The following is a 12563-nucleotide window of genomic DNA, read 5'->3' as shown; positions in this document are numbered from 1 at the left end:
ATAGTTTCAGCAAGCTCAATGCTGATGGGATTCTTCCTCTTGCTAAGATTATGAGGGGCCATAAATTCAAATTGAGGAAAGGCAGTGATTGCTGGAACAAATTTTCATGTCATTGTGGAAGTTGATAGCTTAAATAAATTCAAGGAAGAACTGGGCAAACTTTTGGAGCAAATAGATAGGTGAAATAGGAAGAGGGTTTTTTTTTTTTTTTTTTTTTTTGGCTGATGCTGTATAAGCTTGCTTTCGTGCATCATATGCCAATGCTAATGTCTAAGTTTTCAGATTAAGTGAAGGTTGGAATGGGGTGGTTAATGACTAATCAAGATATTCTACTGCAACAAGATCTAAAAGAATATTGGCAAATGGCCTAAAGCGTGACAATTGACGATTAACGTTGATAAATATAAGGTGCTGCACATGGATAGTAGTAATCCTAGATTAATGTACAAGTGTGATACCACACTCAAGATAGTGAAAATGAAAAGAACTGGGTGGTGATTAGGAATTTTGACAGCAGTGGTTAGTATACATCTTGGGTGTTGCATATAAGTCTGGCAGCCTTATTTTTGGAGAGATATAAATCTGTTGGAACAAGGGTGCAGAGAAGAGCAACAAGATTTGAGAGGAACAGAAGGGTATTGGTACAAACTATAGGAACTTTGCCCCCACCCTCTCTCTCTCTCTCTCTGTGTTTTTTTTTTTTTTTTTTTTTGACTAAATTATATATATATATTGAATCTATATTTCAACATGTATAGTTAAGGAAATCAGTCGATTGCAAGCCTCCTTTTGATTTGTTGAGTTAACACTGGAAAGGCTGGATGTAATTAATACAAAATGTCTCTTTAGATTAAAAAAAGTTATTTTTCTTTAGGTAAAAACATTGATTCCTCAACACATTGTATTGATCTAAATTCCCAAATTAAATACTTCATTCAGTTACATCTATAAATCCTTTACATCGTGGCATGTAATGACTTTTGATATTAAAATGACATTTATTGATTACATTAGATATTGAAAACTACTACAAATGAACTGGCGTTAAACAGATATTGTACACTCAAAACATACATCTGATGATTTTAATATCACAACTTATATTTTTCTTGTAGAATTTATTCAATAATAGCATAAACACATCATTTTGTAACTCGTATTTATTACAGAATAGAAAATTTTATAATCAAAATGGAACTTCATCACTGGCTTTATTTTTATTTATTGGATTTAGTTTTTATGCAGTCTGAATTAAATTAATATTTCAATGAAATTGAGGAGTTTGAAAAAATAATAGTAACAAAACTATTTTCTAGGGTAGCTTTCTGTTTATAGCCCATTGTTACTTGTGTCTTTGTGATAATGATTGGAGTGGGGGATAATATATCCGAATTGAAAAAAATTATTTTTTTTTTTATTTATTTTTTTTTTTTTTTGTTATGCATACATTTTAATGGGTAAATATTGTGACATTTAGTTGATATTGTACTTTACTGCATAAATTCCATAAATACATAAGTATCTATCAAAACCACAAGTATCCATCTTGACAATTAGATATTGTATTATTTGCATATATGATGGAAGTCACCTAATTATTTACCCTCACCTAGAGGTATTTGAACTATTTCATTTTTACCTGTGTAGCTATCTTCTAGGGCTACATATTTTTCCCATCTGTGGATAAGCTCTTTCAGGCCTCTTGAATAGAACTCCTTACTTTGTATGGAAAAGCATACTTCATTGGTTATCTACTCATTTATTCAGAAATGTGCAGACCCATGATAGTTTCTTTGTTTTATGGAAGAGGAAGTCTGATGAGATCAGGAGAATGATGTGGGTGCTGCAGATTTTCAGTGCTACACCTGATTGTTAAAGTCCACTGTGAGAGCAGCCTTGTGAGCGAGGGCAAATTATCCTGGATAGTTTTTCTTAACTTTCCCATGAGGTTTTTTTTTTAGCACTCGCCAGTGATGCTGTTGCCTTTTGGGGGGGTAATCTGTCAGGATGGTACCTTATAAGTCCCAGTGATGACATGATCTTGTTGGCAGAACTGAACCGTTTCTGTTGAATATTTCTATTGTTTGCTCTGTAGAATATTTCTACTGTTTCATTTTTAGGCCAAAGTAACACAATCAGCATTCATCCATTATCACAATTCGATCAAAAAAAAAAAAGCTCCAACGATTGTGTAGAACACTTTTTCATGCAGATCTTGCAAGACAGTATCAACAGTCTTGAAATCTGTAAGCCTGCCATCTTGGATATGTGCAGCAACTCGTACATTATAAAGCAGACAGGCCTGTGGCAAATGTTCATTTTCATTTGCTATAAATTTTATAGTCACTTGTCTGTCTTCAAGGACTAGCTGTTCCGTTTTAGAACTACATTATTATTATTATTATTATTATTATTATTAGCTATGTGGTGCAAGGAAGCCTGAGGCCTGTGCTGCACCAGCCAAAAAAAAAAAAAAAAATTCCCAAGTTACCTGTTACCCTGAGAGAGAGAGAGTCAAAAGGGAATCACCAAGAAAGAGAATGATGATGATATCCAGCTCAGGACCCTGGGTGTGCCAAGCCCATACTCACCAGATGTGAGCCCCCTGGGGTGAAAACAATATATATATAAAGATAAACTGCTCATGATGGGGGGAAAAGGACCATAATCTGCCACGCTGACCCAGCGCATTGGTAGATTGACTGTATTTAGTCTGTATTTATTTCAATCCAAAATATTTAGTATGAACGATGTCATGTTTTATGCTCACTCCTGCTACTTACCAAATCAGCGTTAGGAAGAGGTTAGCAAAATCCAAGCCAAAGCCTAATTACCCAGCCCCAATTAGTTTGGATTTTTGACATTACTGTCATTCAAACTTGAAACATGGGCACATTTGTACACAGGTTGAGCAGTGCAGGTGAGAAAGTTGAGAGAGTTCACTTAGAAGTTTCATCCATCCCTAGATATGAACTCCCGATTTCAACATGTAAAAAATATACGTGGCTTTGTTAATGGAAATGAACTGCATCCTCCATGTCAAGTAGAGGCTTTAAAATCTCACATTTTTAAATTTAGCCTTGTCACTTCCATTGGCATAGAAAGTTCCTTCTCTGCTTTTAAAATATTCTTGGATGATAAATGCCGCAGATTTCACTGTTCAACATCAATTTCTTCCCTGAAATAATTTCAACAGATTGTCATAGGAAATATGTTCGAATAAAAAACTCAGATATGTGCTTAAAAAGTTATCACCACCACCACCATCAGTTTTCAAATATCGTAGGTTAAGGACTGAAAACCAAGACCTGTAGTTGGTTTAATCATCTTTTCCATCTATTTATATATTTTTTATTTATTATTTATTTTTTTCTATAGCATGCGGAAATCATTCTATGTTTCAAAATAGTGCAGAACATACTAGAACTTTCGACTGAGTTCTCTGTAAACATTGTGAGCCTTCTAGAATCTTCTTTGCGGATATATATACTAGTGGGTTCCGTGCAAAGCAAGCATTTTCGTATTTCAAAAAAGTGTGTGTTTAGAGAGCGAGTGGTGAAAAAAGTGAACAAACGTTTTAGTGAATTAATGTTGGTAAACAAGTATTATGTGCATAAGTGTAAATCTGAACTGTGTTTAAATTAGAAATAAAAATTACAATTTCTTAATTGCATTCTTGCTGAAAGAAGCCTGATAGCTTTGCTAGCAGAGAAGTGATATTAAAATCACTGCTGACACTACTGTTGCAACCTGTGAGAAAAGCCTATGAACACTATTTTCTTTGTGTGGCCAGAGATCAAGATAAAATACGGGCTCCAAAAGAGTTCCTGTAGCCCGTGTTCAAGGACATTAACTGGCTTACAATTATTTGTAAATCAATGTTTTTTGCTCCTCCAGTGATATAAGCAGGAAACTTGAGACAACATAAACAATTGTTACTTTTGCATGGCCAATACTTCTGGTTTTTTCTGGGAAATCCAAGCATAGAGTAGAGTATAGTATCCCAACATACCATCTGCTCTAAGGCCAGTCCCTCACAATGATACAATGCCGGTGCCAAAGCCGCCAGAAACTTATGGACTTGGAAGTTCGTGGAATGCAAAATTAGTCAAATTTTAATAAAATTAACCGAATTATAGCCCGTGGTTTAATTCAGAAAATTTTATTTCAAGAGTTATAAACACTAAAGGAAACTTTTTATAAATATTAACATCAAATGTTTTACATAATTGTTTACCATACATATTCGATAAACCTGATTTATTTTATCAAAAAGAAAATATTTACCTAGCAATACTTTTCATTTGAGTGAATTTTCTTTAACAGTTTTTCATTTTTTAGTGCATGTGCATAAAATTCTTTGCATGACATATTGTGATTGGTTTTCTGCAACAGTTCTCCTTCAACATTCTTATTTCTATCCTTTTTCCATGCATTAAACATTGAGCTAAATACTCCCTCACTCATTGCATTTGAGTGAGGCAAAGTAAAAACAAAATTAATATTTTTTTCTATATTACGTACTTCGTACGCATTTAATTTTTATCCAAACATCTGTGGTATTTTTGAGGTCTTTTGTCTCAATATTTCTACGGAATGATTTCAACAGAACATATTCTTCGTACAGCAAATTACTTTATTACGAAAACCATTACTACGAAATAAAGTAATTAGTAAATTACTTTATTAGTAAATTTTATTACATTATTAGTAAACCAATACTACGAAATAAAAAAGAAGTCAAGTAGAATGTAAAAGGTTACAAAGTAAGCATAATATAAATATTCTGCAACCCTCTTTGTAAATAGGATAGAATATCGTATTTAAATCTTTAATTAAGGGTGCATTTCAACAACCCTATCATCAGTTAATTCTTTCTTCCTAAATTATCATCTGAACAGGGTGTTTTATGATTTCTGCTTTTTTCAAATGTAAAAAAAGGGGTATCTTGGAAATGTTATTATACTTCCAAAAGAGGTACGTCTGGCAACCTGTAGTGTTGCATATATGTGTCATTCCCTTTAAGGAAAGCTGAAGTGAAATGAATTGCCACGATTCATCCTCCTCCTCCTCTTCCGATTTAGAAAATGCATGGACTTCTTATAGCTGAGAAAACAAAAGAGAGTACTCAATGGATACACGACATCAACTGGAAAAGAACAGAAAAGGGCCAATTCCATCATTTACTGCAGGACTTCAAGATGAAAATCATTTTTCGGGATGTACTTACAGATGAATAAAGAATTTAATTTCCTATATAATCCAATTAAGGATAACATTCAAGGGCAAAATACGCAATTTCGAAATTCAATCAGCACTAAGGAAAAATTAGTTATATGTTTAAAGAAAGTTAAAATACTGTAAGTTTAATTTTGAATAAGGACTTATTTTGTCAAAATACAAAACAAAAATTTTTAATGAAATTTAATAACAAAAAACTACTTCTCAACCCTAAAAATTGAACTTGTAAGAAATTGTTATGCTTTGTGCAAATTGAAGTGATCGACTTGTTTGTCCTCTCAATTTGTGATTCTGTTGGTCTATTTTCCTCCATTGGCCATTTTTGAGCATCCCTGTGACTGGACATTTGCTGTGAGTATGCGAAGTAGCTGGTCGAAGTGGAGGGTGCTTTGGAATAGGCACAGGAGCAACATCCTTGATGTTGTTAGTTGTTTTCGGATATTCTTACTTGTGTGCTCAAAACAGATTATTTCGAAATTCAATCAGTAAATATTGAATTATTTCCAAATTCAATACGTTCCCGAGAAATGCCGCGAATACCGAAAACGTGAATACTGAGTTATGGCTCCCCTAGTAATAAAGGCGTTCCATTCCAAAGTATGAAATATATAAGAAAAACTAGTCTAAAATTTTGTCTATGTATGTATTATATGTACCTTCATAATATGACTATCTACGTAGACAGTACATAGTGAAATGCAAGCATATGGCATTGGAATGAAAATAAGAAACACTTTAATATTAAATGTAATATTTATTAGAAATTTCAAACCAGCGCCTTTGCTAGCTAAAAAACTTATCCCGCCAGTGCTATCACCAGTTTCGCTAAAGTGTTAATAAAGGAGTTTTGCCTTTTCACGAATGAATTTTATTTTGAGTTCGGTCTTCTATCCACAGATTTAAAGCTTTTTCCATTTTTTTTCTAATTTAACATCACGAGTTACAGAGCAAATTTTTGAAGCAATTAGTGCGTTTTCATGGACACTACGATGGGTTTTTTTCTTCCAATTTTTTGATTGATCGTACCGTTGACTCATTGATTTTATAATGTTTTGCCACTGAGGAGACACTTTCACCATTAGAAATTTTGTCTAATGACTCAATTTTATTCGCTAATATCATCACCTTTGATATTTTCACATTTCCCTTGTTATTCGTAGCCATATTTTTGTACGGGTTAGAAAGAAGTCCACAATAAAGTCACTTTCTTCCGTTAACACTCAAAAAAATCTGTTTTACACTGCAAAACGGTAAATTTATCACTTTTGTAAGGATATAAATTAAAAGCAAACGACGAAACCTTCCATGACAAGCGCATAACACATACTGAACAAGGATTAGCGAGAAACATCCACGCTCACGATTTTGTCACCCCTCTCTCCCCACCCACTGAGCGCTGTTTTGACCGGGAAAGATAATTTTAGCCACGCCCATGTTTTTTTATGGCAAAAAATATTCATGGCGCTTTAAAATTCACATTTTTTTTTTGTTTCATTTTATATTAAATCAGCGATCACGAAACCGCAAATAGCGGGGGTTTACTGTATTACTATTGAGATGTCTTCAATGCAGAATTTAATTTACATTTTCATTTTCCTTGAAAGGACACTTCCAAGGCATGTGGCCTTGCAAACAGTTGATTGGTGTAGAAAAGGATAGGTGATTTGGAGGGGGCAACGTGTTTTTTGTTTGGCAAAAGCAGAAAAGGCAAGAAATCAACTAAAGGGCTGATGGGGAAAAGGCCCGAGGAAATTCTGACATCTCTACAATCACGATAGATTTACAAAAATCCCTACCGTTCCCAAAATTAATTGTTTCTGAGGCCTACTATAGGTGCAATGCGTACTGCTATAATTTAGGCTTGCATGACGTCACAAGTAACCTTGGCTACATGTATGTTTGGGATAAGACCATTGCATCCAGAGGTTCACAAGAGATTACTTCTTGTCTGACTAAGCATATTAAGTTGAACAAAAAAAAAAAAAAAGCATATGATGATATACAGCAACACATGCACTGGCCAAACTCAGAGCATCAGGGTATCCTTATCATTAATAAAACTGATTCAAGAAACTTCAGTAGAAGTCAAAGACCACAAATTCATGGTTTCTGGTCACTCTTAACTTCCAAATAACTCAGACTTTGGGCTGATTGAGCAAGCTGGAAAAAACAAGATTATCTATATACAGCTGGTTATGATACTATGAAGTCTGCCAGAAGTTTATGGTTGTAAAGATGCACAAGATGACTTTTTGAAAACAGAAGCTCTTAAAAAAGGCATAATAAAATGGAAGAAGAATGTTGTAAACTGGTTGAAGATACAGTGGCCCCATTATGAAAAAAGGAAAACCTGTTCACTGTGTTTCTACAAGTGTACATTGGATGAAGACATCCCTTTCAGGGAACTGAATGTCAAACCCAATAAGGAGGGTCGACCTAAGATCTTGAAAAGTGCCGAACTTGTAAAAAGACATGCTATACCTTCTCAAATATATCCCTCCAGTTCACCATGCCTTCTTTAAAGATATTAGAAACTCAAAAGAAGTTGATCTAGGTCTATTTTCTGACTTAGAGGAAAAAGATGAAGCATAAACAGTAGCTTGTGTGTGCTGAGTATTTTATGATTTTCGAATTAGTGATGATTTTTAATTGCGTTTTTAAAAAATTAGAACATCAACAAAAAACAACTATACTTTTTTTTTTTTTTTTTAATTTTGCGGCCATCTTTTACATTATCATTAAATTATTGCCAACTAAGTAAGGCAATCTTATTTAAGTAATTCTAAGTAATTGCCTTACTTAGATTGCCAACTAAGTAAGGCAATCTTAACTATTTCGACAAAAAATTTCCATTGTGCCAATTGCTCAGGTTTTTTAAAATTTTGTTATGATGTACTTTTTGCATGGAAAAAATGATCTCTTCCGTGTGAAATCATAGTTTTGATAACAGTCATCTCCTTACAATAATTTGCCATTTCAAAATAGGTAAACTACTTAGAATCATAATGGTTGTAAGTAAATTATATAAACCTGCTGACCAAAAAACTGAATATCTACAAAAATTGTCAAGTTCATATAAATTTTTAAAAGTTTTTTTTTTTTTAACCTCCAGGTGTATCACAATTCATTAAATTAAATTTTTTGAGTTTTTTTATGAATACAAACAGAAAACAACCTTATTCTCAAAATTCAGAATAGACTGACTTAAACCACTATGAATCTCAACCCTCTATTTATTGTAATTGCTTTTATATTTGAATTGATTTTCATTACGATAACTTAGAAGTAACAACAATTCATAAATCAAAATTTCTCTTAGTGAATCAGGTTTTGGATTAACAGATTGTCGTGTAATCCTCAAGTGATGATGATTTTAGTGCTGCTAGATGGTTTTGTGTTAAATCACTTTAAAATTTTGTTTGAATTGGCTATGATGTACACTGAAAGGACAGAATTCGTGGGATACCTAGTTCCTGGGAAACACGACGCTGTCTTCCCTCTCACTAGTGGACTAACCCACTGCTTGGCAGGTATACAGGGTGTCTCAAAAATATTGGTACAAACATTTAGGGGAGGTAGGTAACATCTAAAGGAATATGAATCGCATAGGAACCCACAACCGGAAACGTAACGGGAAAGTAGTTATGGGTTCCTATGCGATTCGCATTCCTTTAGATGTTACCTACCTCCCCTAAACGTTTGTACCAATATTTTTGAGATGCCCTGTATAGGTACACTGTATTCACCGTAATTCGATGTCAGTGTGGATAAATGTAGTGAGTTATAACAGGATTTGAAAGAGGGATGATAATGGGTGCCCGACACCGTGGGTAACTCTATCTTGGAAGTGGTACAGAAATTCCACTATCCCTGTTTGACATTAAAAAGTAAAAAAAAAGTAAAGTGCAGCCATTATCAACCCACTGGAGGGTGGAAGCCTCCTCAACAATTCATGCTGAGGGAAATGGACCATAATCTGCCACGCTGGTCCAGTGCGGGTTGGCAGATCGACTGTATTCAGCAGTCAGGGGCTTGAACCCCGGTCTACTCAAAGAGCGTGTGCTACTGCACTCCCGCTCCTGCCCACTCGGCTACGGAGGCATTATCAAGAGTGTATCAGGAATACACCATTTCCAAAATAACATCTTATCTCATCGTGGACAGCACTGTGGGTGGGGAAAGCTGGTGGATGAACATAGCCAAAGTTGTCTGTCTCACATTGATTCAGCCAACCGGAGAGCGACAGTGGCACAAATCACTGCCGAGGGAGGTGCCAAAAACGTCTCCACATGGAGACGTTTTTGGCACCTTGCTGTGGAAATGTATGTTCGTTCAAGATTTTCTGCCCAGGAATGGGGTAGAATTGTGGACAGTGGTGCAGCAAGCATGGATGGAAATACCTGTGGAATGCTTTCATGAACTAGTGGACTCAATGCCTCATCACGTGACTGCCTTTATCCAGGCAAAAGGTGATGGGTAGGCCGTTACATGGTAGGTATACCATGATTTATGTCGCTCAGTGTATGGTTTGTATTTTGAGTGATGGCCTTCTTTAAAAGGATTGAAATTGTGGTTAGCTTTGTCAGGATGTTCTTACTTTTCCTCAGAAGTACTCTAAGCTTTACTTTGGTCAGAGTGTAAGTGGACAACCTATAAACAGGTGAGGCTTAAATCACATAGTGGCTCTCTTGTTACAAAATGATGGATAATGTTATCCTACATTTCTATTGAGTATCCCAATGAGTGGGAGAGTTACATATAATAATTGCAATTAGACTGTAAACAAATGTTATTTGGGAGGGGACACGTGGCAGTCTTACAAGCCAACCAATATGTGAAACATGAATGTTAAAATGCTTTTGGATTGAAATCGTATTCTCAGTTAAGGTTAACCTTAACTGAAACATGCTCATTCAATCAGGTATAATGACATGAAGTGCTTCAAAACAAAGTAAAAGGAATGGGATGTTGGTGTTAGTGACATCATTAAAATTTGTTATTCCTTCAATATCGTTTTAACCTTGAACCTTATTTATTGTAATATTGAAGAATATAGTTTTGTATATATTAAATAATATTAAAATATGTCAGACATGTCTGGGTAAGTGAAATTTTATTTATTTTTTTATTTATAATTTCACTTTTTATCCTTAAAATCTAGATTAGTCAGTTTAAGTCATACATGGCTAATAAGGACAGTGACTGAATGAGAAAGAATTGTTATATATCTTACTTTAAAATAAAAAAAAAAAGTATTTATCATACATTATAATATTAAAATAAATAATGCCATTACAAGGTTTGCAACTCTCCCTAACAATAATGTATAGCAGATTCATCACCACTTGCTTATTTGGGAATGTTTGGAGCTAAATCCATCTAGAAAGTGAAAGGTAGAACTTTCATTTGGTACCATGACTTTTGTATTTTCAGATTGAGGAAATAGTATTTTCCTCATGGAGTTATTCATGTTTGTTTTTTTTTTTTTTTTTTTTTTTTCAGTCATTGCAACATGCAATTTGGCCTGAACACGCATTTGTGCAGCCATAATACATAATAATTCATATATAACTATTACCAAAGTAGTTATAAGTGTTTCCTTTTGCAGGGGAATTGGAAGAAGGAGAAGGTGATGAATGAGATTGCTGCATCAGGAGCTGCCACCACTCAGCACGGTCCATCACTTACCTGTCGTTTGTAGCCGGGGGCCACACATCTTTTAGTTGTAGAGTTTTGTTCATGAGGATAACTGTAGGCAACAGCATCAGATTTGTGTTACTTTACCTAATTTCTTTTGCATATAATGCACTGTTTCTCTTTCCCTCCTCATCTTTTTATTTTTGTGTGTGTGCGCGCATGGATGAACTGTTTGTTTTAATCTTCATGATTTTTCCAGGAAATTTTCTTTAAAACTACATCTTTCTAAAATTTTAGAGTTGAATATAGGTATATTTACATAGAATGTTATCATCACTGTCACAAGTTTACTCTTTAATTTCTGTGTAAAATTTCACATGAACATCAACAAAGTTGAAATGTCTTTGTTCATACACTGATTGTTTTGAAGGTCATTTAACATTGTTAGTATTCTGTATATATAAAAAGTGTGAAAATTTGTATAAAATTGTAATTGCCTGAGTTAATCCTATCATTGAAACAGAATATGTTGTTGCTTAAAGTTCAATCCTCGTCAACTGTACATTAATGTATACCATAATGTGCTTACCCCCACCCCATTAAAATATTGTCAAACTCACTGGACACTAGGAATATCAGTGTGCGGTTCCACACTTTCAGTTCCAACTGAAAATCGTCTTTTAATGAAATTATTGATTTGAGGGTAGTTTCTCATTGAATGCTTTGTAGAATTATGTCATTTGTAAATACAAGTGTTTGTACATTTTGTTTTGAATTAGATATCTGTTTTCATGATATCAAATTTGACTTAACTTCTTTTTTGAACATTCCTTGTGTAGGTAATTGCGTAGTTGCAGTTTTAATCAAGTATTTGAATTTCAACATTCTACGTATACATTTACACAATGTATGACACATGCGCATATTGAGAAACTGAAACTTTGGAACCGTATGTTTCATTTAAGCATTCTGTACATGGCTGAATGAATGTGTATATTGTCTTAGCAGTCATCTATTACTGTGATCCCATCTGTGTAGAATCTGATGTTTTTGAATTATTCTGTGCATTGTATCTTACTGGGAGTGGAACGTGAATTAGTCTGTAGCAGCATTTAATGTCTTATCACATACTTCTGTATGATCAGTCATTTCACAAGAACCATATCGCATCTGAGCAATCAAAACAGTGAAATTATCTTTATTCACTGCAGTACATTCTCTCTACCAGTGTGAGCTCTGCTGTCAGATGTGTGCTACAGAAATGGAATTCAAAGGGGAGGGTTTACATCATCATACATACTTCATTTTCATCAATTTGCTTTTCTCAAATTTTGTGTATGCTTTAAGTGTGTTGCCCTGGGAAGAGCTGTGTACACGGAAATGTATTTCCAATTCCTAGTAAACTTTGTAAAACCTTTCTTATTAATTGTGTCTTTTCTGCCTTGTACTGATACAACATATATTGATACAACAAAGTTTCATTGGTTACTGTACTTCAGTAAAATGATTTTACCAACAAACTTTCTGTTCTAAACCATTAATAATAACATTGTCTGTAATTTCCCATCCCTAATGCATATGTATGTATGCGCACAAAGCTCTTTTTCTGTGTATACGAAGTCACATTAATTCACTGGATTTGCGCACGATTCGCTGTCCTTTCAAATGTTCTCAGTTTAATTCCA

General features: G+C 34.2%; 1 protein-coding gene across 1 annotated transcript in view; it reads left to right on the top strand.

The window, feature by feature from the left end:
* Window positions 1-12300, top strand: part of LOC150076220 (protein SET-like) — a 92029-nt gene extending 79729 nt beyond the window's left edge. The window contains exon 6 of the mRNA XM_090387768.1: window positions 10850-12300. Within this exon, the coding sequence (XP_090243894.1) occupies window positions 10850-10881 (32 nt within the window). The 3' untranslated portion in view covers window positions 10882-12300. The remainder of the gene's footprint in view (window positions 1-10849) is intronic.
* The last annotated feature ends 263 nt before the right edge of the window (window positions 12301-12563 follow it).

This window comes from Mastigoproctus giganteus, chromosome 13, assembly GCF_048544385.1.
Source record: "Mastigoproctus giganteus isolate SK-2022 chromosome 13, ASM4854438v1, whole genome shotgun sequence".
NCBI lineage: Eukaryota > Metazoa > Arthropoda > Arachnida > Uropygi > Thelyphonidae > Mastigoproctus > Mastigoproctus giganteus.
Note: the sequence above shows the minus strand (reverse complement) of the source record. Positions and strands in the feature narration are given on the sequence as shown.